The 17,966-nt window shown below is 36.1% G+C and overlaps 2 protein-coding genes across 2 annotated transcripts; both read right to left on the bottom strand.

The window, feature by feature from the left end:
• Positions 1-422: 422 nt before the first annotated feature.
• LOC131946228 (multiple epidermal growth factor-like domains protein 10) lies at positions 423-6,104 on the bottom strand. The gene is made up of 11 exons (XM_059306902.1): positions 6,011-6,104; positions 5,490-5,612; positions 4,589-4,726; positions 3,972-4,112; positions 3,427-3,582; positions 3,151-3,267; positions 2,489-2,623; positions 1,834-1,968; positions 1,617-1,694; positions 1,244-1,334; positions 423-696 (listed from the first exon to the last, which is right to left on the bottom strand). Exons 1-11 carry the CDS (start codon positions 6,102-6,104, stop codon positions 591-593), a joined length of 1,314 nt encoding a protein of 437 aa, XP_059162885.1. The 3' UTR covers positions 423-590.
• Positions 6,105-6,774: 670 nt separating this feature from the next.
• On the bottom strand, positions 6,775-17,688 carry LOC131946226 (uncharacterized). The gene is made up of 9 exons (XM_059306901.1): positions 17,596-17,688; positions 16,379-16,510; positions 13,769-13,900; positions 12,866-13,054; positions 12,355-12,570; positions 10,558-10,773; positions 8,264-8,407; positions 7,314-7,448; positions 6,775-6,923 (listed from the first exon to the last, which is right to left on the bottom strand). Exons 1-9 carry the CDS (start codon positions 17,663-17,665, stop codon positions 6,775-6,777), a joined length of 1,383 nt encoding a protein of 460 aa, XP_059162884.1. The 5' UTR covers positions 17,666-17,688.
• Between the last annotated feature and the right edge of the window lie 278 nt (positions 17,689-17,966).

Raw genomic sequence — 17,966 nt, 5'->3', positions numbered from 1 at the left:
ATATAAATGTATCTTCTAATTTAGTATAAATACAATATTACCAACAAAACAAGTGAATATAGAAAACATAAACACTACAGAAGCTGCGTGGTAAGTTATCTCCCTCTCTTCTTAATGCCTTTAGACACCTGTTCTGTTAAACATGGTACACACACATGAATGTAGCTGTAGAGTTGTTTGTATGTGAAGGGGGTGTGAGATTAGTATAGAATAATATATTTTGGGTGGGGGGGGGGTGTAGACTAACCTTCCATGTACCTCCCGAGATACACCTATAACTGTAAAATAATAAATATACAAGACATTAAAAACGGGACAGTGTATACAAAATATAACTGTTAACTTTTACAAAATCCTCAATTTTTTAAAGCCTAAAGCAGAGCACATTAAGTATGGAATAATGAACGATCTTAATTCAAATTTATAAGCAGTTAATGTAAGGAAAAATGTCTGGGTAGAAAATAAATACCAAGCAGCTACTATTTATTTATTTAATATCATGCTCATTATTCATATTTTAAAGTAACATTTTAAAATTAGAATATTCTTATTTCTTGTTCTGTTGCAGACTTGTTTGTAGTGCTTATAGTTTATTCTGTCGAAGACTGAAAATCATCTTGCAAACATAAGTCAGCATCACTTGACATGTTTTGAGCTTTGCTAAACTTGAAGCTCCACTCTGGTCGTTTGCGTATTCTAAAGTAGTTTGGAAGTTTGGAGAAAGTAGATAAGAATAATAAAAAAAAACTATAAAGATTTAAAATAAAAAACAAAGTATTGTTACATTTACTTGTGTAATCAATTATAATTGTAAAAGTTGATGAACACATCCATTCTTTGATTGCCATACACCGAAAATACCAAACCAATATTTTTGTAGGCATTTAAAGACGTACTTTGGGAAGAGCTGGGCGCGGCAAGTTTAAGAGAAAATATATTGAATAAATTTAAAAAATTATTATCTATTACTTATTTAAAAAAATAAAAGTTATAATTAGCAAATTAATTTATAAATACATACTATGTTTTTAATAATGTTCGCATTTGATTTTTTAACATATTCCAAAATTTATAATAGGCAATTTATGAATAGGCGTGTTATAACAATCTCATACTTAGACCGACAAGTTACAATACTCCCAATAGTAAGTTTTTTGTGTTGCTGTAGTTTTACAACACTTTTGTTTTTATGATGAAGAAAAAAGCAAAAACCTAATTTACTTTTTATTAAACCACCACTCACCTCCACTTGAGTACAACACCAATAAGTATCAAGAGCACGACAACACTGACTGAGCCAATGATAGCACCAAAATGGTTGCTAGGTTTTGGTGCTACATTTAAATAAAACAAAGATTACGTTATAAAAAGAAATTAGGTTTTCAAGAATTTAGCAATACTGAATTAAGTATATTTCGACCTTATTCATTAAACATAAGGGCACATCAAAAAATTGTATTTACTTAATCTATAGAAATGATATTAAACCTATCGACACACACACACACAATCCTCATAAATATATGTATATGCGTATGCGTGTATATATATATATATATATATATATATATATATATATATATATATATATATATATATATATAGTCCATAATTGCCTAAAGCTCTATTTCCACTTAATGAAAGACAACCGTATGCTTCGTCATTACAAATGATCTCAGTAGTTTGGTCTTCATCTATGCAGATAAATAAATGAATAAATGTTATTAATAAATGAACAAATACATACATATATATGTAAGCATATATATACACATGCAAAATATATTTATATACGCACTAGATTACGTATAAAAAAACATTAATCACACATACCCAGCTCACAGAAGATTCCCGTATAGCCGTGTGGACAGCTGAGACAGGAACCATTTTCCACGTGACACAACTGGTCAACACAACTTTTGGAGCATCTTTGTTTACAGTTTTCTCCGTAGTAGGTGGCGGCACACTCTGATTGAAATAAACGAGAAAGATCACAAAATAAATTGCACAATACGACTCATTTTTATTGTGTCAGCATCATTTTTTTCGCGATCGTGCCCAAGACACACAGGGCACATATAGTTAATCAGTTTCATTGAAATCAGCATACACGAGGATAGTGCTGTCAGCACTATGTCCGCCTGAAGACCGTTTAAAGGTTTATCAGAAGGTAGCCACGCAAGATCTACTGATACAGTGGTAATCTTTGGTGTTAAACGAAAGCAAAATTACTGTAGCCGTAAATATTTACATGAGCAAACTGATTAAATTGAAACTCTTGTTTACAAGTAGTCAATATTCCAAACGGTTTAAGGATATTTAAAGCAATGGGTTTTTTTAAATTTTTATTTTTTACTTGAACATGAAACCTTGACAGATGGTTGGAGAAGTGGCACACACTCGCAATTACCTCTTGCATTAATAAGATAAAATACCGAACTGGTTTTAAAAGCACATATAGGAAATATCAGACAAATAAATACTTGACCTGTCTCACAGAAATCTCCAACTTTACCCGCAGGACAATCTACACATCTGCCATCTGTGCTGTTACACATTTGATCAACACACCGCTCGTCACAGATTTGGGAACAGTCGACACCAAAATATCGTGCTGGGCAAACTATAATACATGAGATTATATATGTCGCCGGCAATGTGTAAAATTCGGCATTGTATAAAATACCTAGCTACCTAGGCAATATTTATTATGTCCGAAGTGGGTCGCCGAAGTACGAAACACACCATATTTCTATCATATTTCCTACATTTCATAGTCATCCTATATAAACACACATATAAAGACATGCATATACACATAATATGTTTAAAAATGGCTGAAATATATTTGTGATAATTAAAAAAATATCAATATAGATGTCTAGATATAAATACTTTTTCAAAACTCAATATTTGAAACAAAACACATGGATGAATAATAGGCCTAATATAATTAGAGTTCCTAAATATTGATGACTTTTGTCTCTATGTTTTGATAATTAACAACTGCCTTAATGTCTGCGATTTAAACGAAAATACCTATTTACTTGCGACATCACTAAATTGGAGGAATATTTATAGTTTTCAACTTTTAGGCTTGCGAACGGACTAACATCATATTAAAAAAAAAGATTTTTGCCATCTACTTACCAAGGTTGCAGACATCATCAACACACTCCATGCACTGTCCAGTGATGTGGTCACACAAATTATCAGGACATTCACATCTTTGTTTACAGTCAACACCATAGTGACCTGGGTCGCATTCTATCAGCAGAAACATCGGATTAGAGCACATTTATAATGATGGGGTTACACAATATATTTCAATTAAGGAACAAAGTATTTAAACAATAGTTATCACCTTCATTTAAATGGTATACTTTTAATGACATTTTACTTAAAGTAGCGGTTTAAACGACGTACTTTGTGTACACACCAGACCGGTGTATCCAGGTTCACATCCGGCACTACAAGTTCCAGTTACGTGGTGACAAGTTGCAGACAACTTGGCATTAATAACTTGACAAAACTTGCTGCAGTTTAATGTACAGTTGGGTCCAAATGTTGTGTAAGGACAGTCTAGATTCACGAATTTACACTATATATATATATATATATATATATATATATATATATATATATATATATATATATATATATATATATATATAATGTAAATTCATAAATCTAGACTGTAGTTCCTGCGGTCTCAGAATAAAGAAAATTAAAAGAAACATGTTATGATAACATTCAAGTTGCATTTTTTTCAGCACAGTTCTACGTGGTAATTTGGTAAAACAGCTTTTGGAAAAACAGCGATCGGGCGAGTATTTTTCGGGAATTAGTCATACACCCAGTTGCTCACACATCCTTCAATTAATTACTTTAGTAAGTCAACTAAATGTATTGGTCAGTAGTTTAATCATGTTGGTCAATAAGTTACTCACATCAGTCATTAAGCTACTCACACTGGTCACACCAGGCCCCTTGATATCCATCCCTACACCCGTGTGTACACTGGCCAGTGCTGGGGTCACAGCCTCCATCTCCCCCACACGTCATGCTGCAGTCTTCACTACACGATTTGCCGTAGCTCAGATGGGGACAGTCTGTAGGTAAAAAAAAAACGTTATGTAAACAGACTATAAGTCTCTTTGCTACAAGATTTGAAGAACTGATTTAGAATGTTGAAAAATCTAATTTGTAATTTTTGTTGAAGGTGTTAGGAAATGGGGTTCTGTAGAGAAGGAGGGGATAAAGATTATACTTTTTAACAATTAATTTCAAGAATTTATTTAGTTAACTTTGTCTGTTTGTTTCATTAATTAAAAGACCAACTGGCTTCATCACAAATGAAGGCGTAGAACTGTTAATCCGTAACTCTAATCCGTAGATGACTGGACATCTACAAATGCATCCAATCATATGTGCACTAGTGAGTTAATTTATAAAATAACGATATGTATGTTTTTGTTTTGATTTAATGTAAATTCCTGTAGAATCTTGTAGATTTCATGAGTTTATAAAAATAGGAAATCAACTGAAGAAAGGCAACTAGTAAAGCGAACCATTTCAGTAGAATCACCTAGTTCACAAGACGACGTGTCTTGTTTCCCCGGGGGACAGGACAGACACGCCCCTGTCTCTGGGTCACACAGAGACATGTCACACTTCTCACTGCAGTTTTGTTGGCAGCCTTTTCCGTAGTGTCCACTTAAACAGTCTATAATTTGAACGTAAGATTTTAATTTTTTTTAAAGATTTAAATTGTGACAAAAACTAGATCACCTATTATCCTTTGGATAACTATAGGTTTAAGGGTCATTCATAAACGTTGGCTTGACGATATTTATCTATCCACACCCCTCTCCCCATTGCTAACATCGTCAAAAAGTCAGACTCTCACATCTAATAAATACGTCACACCGCAGCCAACGTCTTTTTGTCTTTTAAAAGCACCGGTTTTGGCTAAGTATGGGATTGACCACACTATCCACTCATATGCCCCGTGTTCCGCCAAGTTGCAAAAGGCAGCTTTACATTACAAAGAAGTCACAGTTCAGCTTTCATGTTTTTTTTAAAACTTTGACTTCTCTTTATAATATTTTCTGAGCTCAAATCTCATACGAAAAACAAATCAATAAATTATTAAGCTAACGTCAAAATAATAATAATGAATTAGAATAATTCACATGAGAGTTCCCATTTTGCACTTTCTAAGTGGGAAAGTTAACCCAAAAAGTAAGAATCACTGCGTGTGTTTCGTATGCATGCCACTTGACAGGGTGGGTAGTGCTATCGTCTCGCCAGGAAATTACTCTTTGTTTGGTGGAAATATTTCGTATTATTTTACGGCGACAGTTGACAGGACAAATAACTTCAGGACATATGATCTTAGACAAAATATCCCAGACAAAATATCTCACGGACTAATGATCCCCGGTTAAACGACCAAAGATTTACGCCGAAAAATGGCAAGAACTGACCTTCCTTACAGATCCCATCAGAACAGATTCTACACTGACCACTGATATGATCACAGGTTTGGTTCAAACATCTGTGGCTACATTTCTGTTTACAGTCAACGCCGTAGTAAGTTTCTGGACATTCTGGGGAAATTCATCAATTTTAATAAAGCGTATTCAAACCAAATGTATTTTCTGAGTCTATATCCTAATTTTTTGTTTATGGCTGTATTGTCTTTGATTCAGAAGCGTAGCGACCCTTCCCGGCGCCCGGGGACAAACTTTCGATTAGCACCCCCCCTCGAACTTTTCATTTGCACCCCCCCTCAAATTTTCGATTTGCACCCCCCCTCCAACTTTTCATTTGCACCCCCCCCCCCTCAAACTTTCAATTTGGCGCCCCCCTAAGGTCGGCGCCCGGGGACATATGTCCCCCCCCCCCGCCCCCCCTCGCTACGCCTCTGCTTTGATTGATAAGTTATAATAGTACAGAAAGGGCAAGTCCCATGTTTTATTCCACTCTCTACGTTTATTAGACTTACCGTGTGTACACTGTAGACCGTCATACCCTGCAGCACAGCCGGCTAGACAGTCTCCCGTCATGTGATGACAGATTTGATTGGCTAGCTGAGTCATGTGCTTACAGTTCGGGCTACAGTGAGAGCTGCAGTTTTCTCCGAATGTGTTGCTGTGGCATACTAAAGTATAGAAACATCATTTTTAGACATAGATCTAGTATTGTTTAAAAATTTTCATTAATTCTTATTGACTTCACCAGATATCTTCCGAAAAAAAAAAGGTATTCGCAAACAGAAAAAAAGCACAAACAGAAAAAAGCGCAAAGAGAAAAATGTGCAAACAGAAAAAAAGCGCAAACAGAAAAAAGCGCACAAAAAAGCGCAAACAGAAAAAAAGCGCAAACAGAAAAAAAGTGCACAAAAAAGCGCAAACAGAAAAAAGTGCAAACAGAAAAAAGTGCAAACAAAAATAAATAAGCGCAAAGTCTTCATCGGCACTAGTGTGGTTTCACTAGCAGTTTTTTTTAGACTGGCGTAACTACTGTGCCACAGAACAACACATAACCCTAGGGAGAAGGGGGGAGTGTAGATAGTGGAGGACCGTATCGATTTCCAATTAATTAATATTTGAAGAGTAATATATCGAATTCGACTGTCATCGGAAATGCACTTATACAGAACCTTTAATGCACAGGGAATCGGTCGAATTTGCGTTAGAAGATTTAAATATTACTAGACAACCATTGCACCCATTGTAAAACAAAAAACAACAACCATGAAACTGTCGTTTACTTACATATCTGACAGTCATCACCTTGATACCCATCTACGCAGCCATGAAGACACGCCCCTGTGCTGTGATTACAGTTTCCGTCTCCCCCACAGGCTTCAGAACAATTTTGGCTGCAGTTATAGCCATAGCTGCCTGCAGGGCAAGCTGTGAAAGTTTAATTTTTACCGCGTGTAAATTTTAGCTTGGAGATTTAACTTAACAGCTATAGGATTGTTTTAGATACGCGATTTAATAAACGTTAACAGTTTTTTTTCCAAATTATATCAAGTATGTTTTCTATATTGCTGCTTAGCGGTTAGACTTGACAAAATGGGTATTCAATTAAAGTAAATAGTCACAGCTGAATTAAAAAAAAAAGACTTAAACTACTTAAGTAAGACTTACCCACAATTAGTAACACTTAAAGGCGATGATTTAAAATATGCCTACTCTTTTGCTTTCCATTCATATGTTTAGACCTGGGAAACATATTGTTCTCTACTTCACCATACGGTCAGTGAAGGTACCTTTACATTCGACGATTCTATTACTTACTTTGGTTACAAAATTGTCCTAGAAACCCAGGCACACATTTAAAGCACTCTCCAGTGACTGGATCACATAACTGAGCAACACACGATATTGGGCATCTCATTTCACATCCATCGTCGTAATACGTCGGCTCACAATCTGTAGGAAACTTTGTGTTGACTTTTTTCCGTACTATTTACTTCATATACTAGTAAGTTTACCATTGCTTAACATAAAAATTGAATAGCGTTTGTTTTTCTGTCGCAAATCGTTTCACTTAATTTTGACTCGAGTTTCTTCCAGGTATCTCTTCGAGGTGGGAGGGGGGGGGGTGGTTATCTTTCAGATATCGTGAGCTACTGATTGTGTTTAAAAGCGAATATTTTTAGTCGTGTTGACTTCATAAGTTAAATTCAATAATAAAAAAAGTTAAATAAAGCTAGTTTGCTTTCCTTAATAAAAGCTTTTGTGGCTAAAATATGTGAAAGATCTTTCGAAAGATCAAATCTTTTTATATTTGTTTTATTTAATTTAATATTCGATAATAAAAGTGATAACAATGATAACTGATGAAATCTCCTACATATTTTGGCGACCAATGCTTTTATTAAAGAAAGCAAATTAGTTTTATGTCCTTAATTTCGATGCATTAAAAAGCTTATTCTTAAAAAGTTTTTTTAGGTTTGTTTTTAAAACATTGCAGTGTTAATTAAGTTTGGGATGATATATATATATATATATATATATATATATATATATATATATATATATATATATATATATATATACATATATATATATATATATAACTGATCAACACACGATATATATATATATATATATATATATATATATATATATATATATATATATATATATATATATATGTGTGTGTGTGTGTGTATGTATGTGTGTGTATTTGCTTATAAATCATATAAACACATACAACATCCTTATATTATCTTTTGACTGACCAAATTTGCACTCCTCACTATAGCGACCAGCTGGACAACCGGAGACACACCCACCCGTGCTGACCACACAAACTTCCGTTTTATTCTTACAGTTGCATCTCTTCTCACAGTCCAGACCGTAGTAAACAGCCGGACAGTCAGGTTCTGGAGAGGTCAATAATATGTTTATTCTAAATCTAAATCGTCCATTAACCCTTGTTGGGGCACCACAGAGTGGTGTGTCTAGGGTTGAGTGTCGCATGGCGGCCCCCACCCCTCTCATTGCTTTAACATAGCCGAAATCCCCATCTAGATGTCTCGCCTTGGTCACGAAATCGTGGCCGTTGAAGTTCAACTATGCGCCATTTTACTGGAATGGCATACGCCCAATGATGCCGTGTAAGCAACAGATCTTTGGAGTTTTCTCACCTAGATGAGTTGCTGTCCCCATCTTTCGAGCCTCATCTTCCTACCACGCCTACCCCATTTTTAAAAATTACAATGAGGTAAAACATATCTTTTAGCATGGTGAAGTACATTCGCTCTTTTAGCATCGGTGTCTTCAAAAGAAATGGAACGTATTCTCCATTGATTGGACATTATTGTTCGAGAATGCATGAAAATCATAAATGGAACATTGTGTGTCAGTTATTTTCAGTTTACCAGCTACACTACCCGGTGGTAAAACTCCATTTCAGCGTATTTTATTCTCCGTTGCTTGTTTACCTCCAGTTGAGCGTATTTTATTATAACAACCGAAACACACCAAAACATTAGGAAAACACGATTTATTTTTTGTATTGTGTTTTTGTTTTAGCAAATGAATAAAAATGAATATTTAAAAAAACACGACTTGTTTATTTGTATTGTATTTTTTTTAAAAAGGCATTTGTCTCATGGTGAAACTGATACACTGTTAATCATTCTGTTTTATATTTTTGTATTTATGCAATAAATGTAGGCCTACTGTACAAACTCTGTGTTTTTTAATTTGACAGTTTTGCTAAAACTGAAAAAAAATTTTTACTATAGAGTTGTATGTTATTTAAATTCATAGTAAATCTACCATCCTTCCCTTTTTTGTATGAGTAAATTTCTGACTTTTAAAAAAAAATTGATGTGGGGTCGTCCATAAATGACGTCACACTCGTAAGTGAGAGGGGGTCAGCAATTTTGTGACGATGTGTGATGAGGGGGGGGGGGGTGGGGTTTCAGATGGTGTGACGTCCCTTTTTTGCATTATAAAAAAGCAATGTTAGAAAAACAAGTTTTAGCCGTTATTTTACGTTTTAGAAAACGGTTTTAATAAATTGTAATATGAATTGATCAAAATACTCTATGTTGACAGAGTTCTGACAAGATTTTGGAAAAATTATCGATGTTTTAAGAAAAATTCAACAGAAATTTTGAGGGGGGGGGGGGGTTGTAGGCTGAGGTGTGACGTCCATTTTAGGGGGGGGGTCTGACTTTTTGTGGACGACGTGTAACGGAGGGGGGGGGGGGGGAGGTAAAAATCGTTAAAAAAAGCGTGTCGTCACAAAAAGCAAGACCCCCCCCCAAAATGACCGTTAGCCTTTTTAGCCGTTGAACCCGTAATGACCTTGTAGCACATCTGAAACCCCCCCCCCCCTCCTCATCACACACCGTCACAAAATTACCCCCCCCCTCCCCCTACGAGTGTGACGTCATTTATGGACGACCTCTAACATTTTTTTTTTTTTTAAAATGACAACGTGAGTTGTCACACTTTCTCTAGCACTCCAAGCCATCCCTCACCAAATTCCACCCCCCCCTCGGCCCACTTTCGGCAGCATCATTGTGCCTTTTAATACTTTTATTCGGTTTAGTTGAAATTGGAACACTTAATTGTACAAAGTGTGCATCTCTATTTTTGTAATCAAAAAACAAAGCACTTCAGTCAGTCTCTTTGTTGTTTTTTATTCATTTGTTAAAACAAAAATACAATACAAATAAATAAGCCGTGTTTTTTAAACATTCATTTTATTCATTTGTGAAAACAGAAATACAATACAAAAAATAAATCGTGTTTTCCTAATGTTTTGGTGTGTTTCGGTTGTTATAATAAAATACGCTCAACTGGAGGTAAACAAGCAACGGAGAATAAAATACGCTGAAATGGAGTTTTACCCTACCCGGTTTCCCATTTGTTAAGTGTTCTGTAAGCTTGAGACAACACTTTCAATTTTTAAGTAGAGAAGTACTCAGTGTGCCATAAGAAGTTCATAGCATGAATTGGCATTTAATGTAGAATGAAAATACTAATTTAGTTCTTTTAATTTAAAAAAGAACATTACCTCCGTAAATTTCTACCTCACATAATGTTAGGATATAGACATTAAACTGGTTTTCCCGCCTTTCTGCTGTTATGGCAACACGGGACACAACCTGTGAGGAATTTGACGTCACAATGTAAACACTCTGTTCGCGTGTCGAGTTGTCCTTGTATTCGAACACCATCTTATCACCATCGTAGCCTCTCAGTCTAAATTGTTGCAGCCTGTCCATGAAGGCTAAATATAAATTAGTAGAGATTTCAGTTAATTTTTGTGAAATGATTTGTTTTGAAATAGAAAAGTCCCATTACTTTTCACAAGTAGGATAGTGTCAAAGTTTCTATAAAAAATCTTTTACTTAAACAAACGAAATCCTAAGTCTAAAAACAATAACACAGACGGCTATACTGACGGATGACACATGTATGCTATCTATATATATAATTCTCTTCTGGGAGCCGTTAGAAAACAAGCTGCAAGCGCCTCCTTGCAGTCCCCTCTCTTTCTCTCTATCACTGTCACTACCACCCCCACCCCACCCCACATGGTATAGTGAGCTGTGGTCACGCTAAATGTTTACAAAATGTTTACAAATCTATTAGGGGCAGATAATTTAGTTCGATTTTAAACTTACAGAAGGTAACTAAGAGGAGGGGAAGGGGGGGGGGGGGGGGTTAGTGTTTTAAAGCAAATATTGTCAGTGGTAGCATTGGTACTGTAGAATTCACAAATTATGAATTACTGAAAAGTAGAAAGTAAAACAACTAAATAGCGGCGTATGATACGCTGCGGGTCGGCTCGTACTTTATAATACTACAATCTCCTTATATTTAGAAGGTTGAATTTACAAGGTTTTAAACAAATGTTACGTTTTTTAAAATAAACGTCTTTGTTGCTTAATTTAAATTCCGTATTGTTTTGAAAAATAATTCACTCTTCTTCTTCTTCTTCATCGTTCTTAATTTTTAGTGTTGGAAGGGATCGAGCCTTTTTCTGACAGTAAGTTGAACTCGAGACTTTTTCGAATTATCAACCATGAGCTTTTGCCGACTCGACCACGCCTCCATCACAATTAAGGATACGTGTCAACTGGTTATGCGCCATTGAGGCCATTGACTCCGATTTCAGCCTGCTTTTCTTTTTTGGATTTGCTTCCATAGCCTTTGTTCAACCAAAAACAAACTGCAAGGCAGCAGTTGTTTGATTTTGGGGTTGTCTCTCCTAGAAGAATGGCTGTCCCCAGCTAACGAGCCTCATCTGCAACTTTTCGGTTTAGCAACCATGAGCTTTACCGACTCGACCACGCCGACCCCAATAGTTCACTCCAAATCTAAAATGTCAAAAAGTTTTATCAATTTCTATAACATCACTAAAAACTTCGTTCGGTTATTTTTAATAAACTGCAAATGGTAAAGTTTGAAACATCATCGAAGAATGACAAATAAAAAAATCGGAACACAACCGTTTACATTTAATTTGAAAAGATAATACATTCAGAGGCGCCCGGGGCAAATTATCAATTCCGCCCCCCCCCATTTATAAATAGTTATTCAAGGTAGTGAAAAAGCGCCCCTCCCAGGCCCTATCCTGTAACAGGTTTTATTTTGGTGTCAAACAATCAATGAAGAAAACCCAGACCGTAAAGCAAAGTAGCAGTCTATTTCTTCAACTTCGATTGTGAATAGTTCAGTAATGCAGCTCAGAATGGGCTTTTTTTATACCCCGTTAGGCGCCCGCTGGGGATCAGCGCCCGGGGCGGCCGCCCCACCCGCCCTCTCCTAGGTACGCCTCTGAATACAGTATGCATTTATCACTCACAGTCTCTATTGTACAGCTGGTATCTGCTCACCAATGCTGAAGGCTTCAAGTTCACCTCCCACACTGGAAATGTTGACTCATGATCGGAATGTGTACAGCTCATGAGGTCAAAGTCGTTCACTCTCGAACCGTCAACCGCCTTCTGTGGCCCGCTATATCCTTCATCGCCAAGGAAACTGGATTGCCTTGTCGCTTGTTTGATTGCCACATTGCGCCCTTGGAAAAGTTTGGTTTCGTTTGTGTTTGCGTTTGTGTTTGTTTTTGTGTTTGCGTTTGTTTTTGTGTTTTCGTTTGTGTTTGCGTTTATTTTTTGGTTTCGTTTGCTTGTGGTTAGGGTTAATTCAAAAAGTAATATATTTCCTAAAGCCTGGTTATGCCAGGTGTATGCTGTTTAGTAAACACACAAGTAATGGTCCTTTACAAATAGGTTTTTCAATAGGTTATATATATATATATATATATATATATATATATATATAATTTACGTGTATCAATTATCACTTAGCAATACCTCCCGTGACGTGTATTTGACATACAGTTTTTCTGTCAATCACCAACTGTAAAGAAATGACCATCTTAGCTTGTAAAGAAAAAAAGTCAATGGTATCTGAGTCCACGAAAACCTTCTTGTCCGGAAAGTTGACCCAAGATTTTGAGTTCTTTTGTCTTTTGTACCTCACTCGAACGCCGTCTGCTGATCCTGATAAGAAAAAAAAAAGACGTTTAAATGTTATTTGTGTGTTAAATTGCTTTCCATGTAGTTTTGGATGCTACATAAATGACGTCACGAGCCAAATCTTACACTAACTCTCTGTTATTCCAATACGTCTTCGCACAAAGCACCACGGTTATAATATAACCGCAGTACTCGTAACACGCATTGTTTTATAAATATTATTCTGAAAAAAATTCAGTTTTTACATTAATTTTTTATTATTGAATAAATACAAAACCGCTTGATGTTAAATTATTTATCTCTGGTATACTAGAGGATTGTCGCCTTTGCTAACGGGATGGTTTGACTACTATTATAATTTATCATTATATATACAAAGTTTAAAACGCTCAAACTGCAAACTTTTTACAAAAGGCAATTTTCTATTTTGAATTGTTTAAATGTAAACAGCTTGCTATTCAAACTTAGATAGTGACGCTCAGTATTAATGAGAACTTTATACTACCTTATGGATAATTTTATCTAAAAATTCCCTGTCAATTTTCTTCAGTACTAATAACTCAATTTATAGCTGTGGTGTTAGGTAATGGAATTGCATATTTTATAATACGATGCATGGTAAAGATTTTTCTTTAAATTATTAAGAGTACTGTTCTAGACTGTTAAGATATAACTTCTAGGTATTTGCATAGCATGCCTACAAAAGCCAAGATGGTTTAGAAAATGTAAATGACCTACCTCGGTACACAGTGCGTACTCTAACCCACGAGACAGGGTAAGCTATTTTCCAGGTAATTGTCCGATAGTTTGTTACATTGTCAGGATTAGTGCAAGCTTCTTTGCCACTTGTTGCCAACTCTCTGATGTCTTCTGTTAAGTAATCAGAATGTTAAAGAATTAAGTACGTAATAGTGTCGGCATGATATGTTAATTTCTAGTTTTTAAAATTGTTTTTTGAAAGGAGTTTAGTATCAAACTATTACAAATCTGGTAGAAAATTAAGTTCTCTTTAAGAGTAAATTTGTTTGTGAAATGTTAACGTCAATCGAATTGTGTTACTTTTGGAAAAATAAACAGTTTAGGTTCATTATTATATTATCTATCTATTATAACTAGCTATGAGCTAACTCGTAATTCATCACTGAACGCGAAAACAAGATAGACATATCTCACTATTCGGAATAACCAAAAAATCTTTTTTGGTCTTGTGTGTGGTTTTGTGTGTGGTCTTGTGTGTGGTCTTGTGTGTGGTCTTGTGTGTGGTCTTGTGTGTGGTCTTGTGTGTCGTCTCGTGTGTGGTCTTGTGTGTGGTCTTGTGTGTGGTCTTGTGTGTGGTCTTGTGTGTGGTCTTGTGTGTGGTCTTGTGTGTGGTCTTGTGTGTGGTCTTGTGTGTGGTTTTGTGTGTGGGTTGTGTGTGGGTTGTGTGTGGTCTTGTGTGTCGTCTCGTGTGTGGTCTCGTGTGTGGTCTTGTGTGTGGTCTTGTGTGTGGTCTTGTGTGTGGTCTTGTGTGTGGTCTTGTGTGTGGTCTTGTGTGTGGTCTTGTGTGTGGTTTTGTGTGTGTTCTTGTGTGTGGTCTTGTGTGTGGTCTTGTGTGTGGGTTGTGCTGTGTGAGACACTGAAATGTGGGTCGTGTGTGTTAGTCGGGATATATGGTATTGTATAGGAGTTGGGGTGAGGTGGGGGTGGTATGTGGTTTGGCTTGGTACGGTGTGGGGTTGGCAGTATCATGCGAGTAGTGTTGAAGTTTTTTATTTACCCTTTTTATTTGTGACATTGACATTTATTTAACAAGATTTAAAAAATTGATGGCATTGTGTTTTATGCGTATTTTCTGTCCCCCAAAAGACATCATTTAAATTTCACACAGTAGGGAAAGATTAGGCGGCTGAAGACACATAAATAGATAAACTCTACTTCACCTGCCATATGAACCGCCAGCTCCGAAACTTAAACAAAAACATAAAATAACCAATTGAAATTTTTTTTTTTTTAGCGTTTACTCGATATTTTTAACTGAATTAATTGTTCGAAAAAAAATATACTAAAATCCCCGATCATAAACGATTTTTTTAAATCGCTCATCTAAATGATTTAAATAAGTTTAGTAAATATTAGTTTTAGGCATACTCAAATGTCGCATGTCATACGATTCATGAATAAATAACTTTCAAAACTGTTTGTTTCCATGGTTAGGAAAAAAAACTGAAAAAAAAATTTCGCGACTTATTATTGTGCGGAACGTCCAGCAGTTAATTAATTATATTAATTTAGTTCTCTTAAATTAAGTTATATCTTTGATAAAAATGATCATTATTTTAAGATGTACTGAGATTAATATAACAATTAGTAAACAGGTTTAGTTTTTTCGCTTCAAATAGTATATAACTCCTCTAAAAATAAATAGTTGAGGCAGCTACATCCCTTGCAAAAAGCACGAATAAATCATTTTGTTGTCACTTTTAAGCTCCCGGGGTGGGCGTAGAGTCTGACAGACCACATGACCGATTGAATTACCGAGGTTGATGCAAAAATAAAATAAAATACATTATTAGCCAGATGCGCAGAGCGTGCTAATTAAAAACGTCTTGAAAATGTGCCTCGTTTTTCTCAAAACATTGCATTGGTTATTTAAGGAAATGTGGCATCAGCTTGTTTTAACAGCTGTTCGAGGTTTTCCAGAAGGGTAACTGGCTCTCACGTGTAACCCTTGGCGATGGCGTAGGGTCAGGCCGACAGTTTTCCAACATTGCAAGTGTCTTCCAAATGTATATGTATATGTATATGTATATATATATATATATATATATATATATATATATATATATATATATATATATATATATATATATATATATATATATATATATATATATATATATATATATATATATATATATATATATATATATATATATATACATATATATATATTTGAAAAAGTCAAGGGTGATCACCTCCTCTTTATTTTAGACTGACGGTTGTGTCGGTTAGATGGTTAGTTTTCATTTTCAGAATTATAAAATGCACACTGGTCAAACTAAACACGAGGTGCTATTTTGTAATATTTTTTTTACATTAGCATATCTCAGTACAACTCCCTCACAGTTTTAATGATTGAATAACCTGTGACATATCTTGTTGAAACACAATTTATAGGCGTCAAACCTAGCAATGTGGTGGCTGCGATTATAATCTATCCAAAACAGTGGAGATTATTTAACAGTCAGGAAATAAAGACACGTTTTTTTTTCACTTAAAAATGTAGGCTAGTTTAAAAGACATAGGGTAGTGAAAAGAAGCGTTTAAGTTTAGATTTTTGAAAGGTGCAATAAAAGTAAAAAGCTGTACCATACTGACAACCCGGGCCGAACCAACCAGGTTGGCAACCGTACAAACAACCGGAATCACTGTCACATGTCACTTGATTCAAACAGTGACACATATACTGGCATTTGTCACCAAACCAGCTTTGTGGGCAATCTGTAAAACATTTGGTTTAAATTAAGATGTGTCGCTATATTCAATGTTTATTGTATTGATCGTTCACACAAAAAGACAAATATAAAAATATAAAACCATTATAAGACAGACAGACAGACAGACAGTCAGACAGACAGACAGACAGTCAGACAGACAGACAGACAGACAGACAGACAGACAGACAGACAGACAGACAGACAGACAGACAGACAGACAGACAGACAGACAGACAGACAGACAGACAGACAGACAGACAGACAGACAGACAGACAGACAGACAGACAGACAGACAGACAGACAGACAGACAGAGACAGACAGACAGACAGACAGACAGACAGACAGACAGACAGACAGACAGACAGACAGACAGACAGACAGACAGACAGACAGACAGACAGACAGACAGACAGACAGACAGACAGACAGACAGACAGACAGACAGACAGACAGACAGACAGACAGACAGACAGACAGACAGACAGACAGACAGACAGACAGACAGACAGACAGACAGACAGACAGACAGACAGACAGACAGACAGACAGACAGACAGACAGACAGACAGACAGACAGACAGACAGAGACAGACAGACAGACAGACAGACAGACAGACAGACAGACAGACAGACAGACAGACAGACAGACAGACAGACAGACAGACAGACAGACAGACAGACAGACAGACAGACAGACAGACAGACAGACAGACAGACAGACAGACAGACAGACAGACAGACAGACAGACAGACAGACAGACAGACTGACAGACAGACAGACAGACAGACAGACAGACAGACAGAGACAGACAGACAGACAGACAGACAGACAGACAGACAGACAGACAGACAGACAGACAGACAGACAGACAGACAGACAGACAGACAGACAGACAGACAGACAGACAGACAGACAGACAGACAGACAGACAGACAGACAGACAGACAGACAGACAGACAGACAGACAGACAGACAGACAGACAGACAGACAGACAGACAGACAGACAGACAGACAGACAGACAGACAGACAGACAGACAGACAGACAGACAGACAGACAGACAGACAGAATATAAACTTATCTTACGTGGAGTACTAAAACCAAAGCTGATGTAGACAGACAATACAGCAGCTGCAAACACAGTGTAGAGCTTCATGATTCGAAACTAAACTCGACATACGACGGAAATCTTTTGAAAACATCGTTTTGTTAAAACGTGACATTGGACATTCACAGCACCGCCAAATTCGCGCAATAGTTTGAGTGCAAATTTCGTTTCCGGTCATTGACACGAACAAAAAATACAATCCGACAAGGGGCACTTTAAATTACACACATGATTAAAAAATATTAATTGCCTTTTTGAATTGCTCATTTTGCCACACCGCCGGCTTCATGTCCTTTGAGATGCTTTTTCCCTAAATTAACTAAGCCTTTCAGATACAGAAAAAAACTAT

This window comes from Physella acuta, unplaced genomic scaffold, assembly GCF_028476545.2.
Source record: "Physella acuta isolate Inbredline_101_S28 unplaced genomic scaffold, ASM2847654v3 ptg000548l, whole genome shotgun sequence".
NCBI classification, from domain to species: Eukaryota; Metazoa; Mollusca; class Gastropoda; family Physidae; genus Physella; species Physella acuta.
Note: the sequence above shows the minus strand (reverse complement) of the source record. Positions and strands in the feature narration are given on the sequence as shown.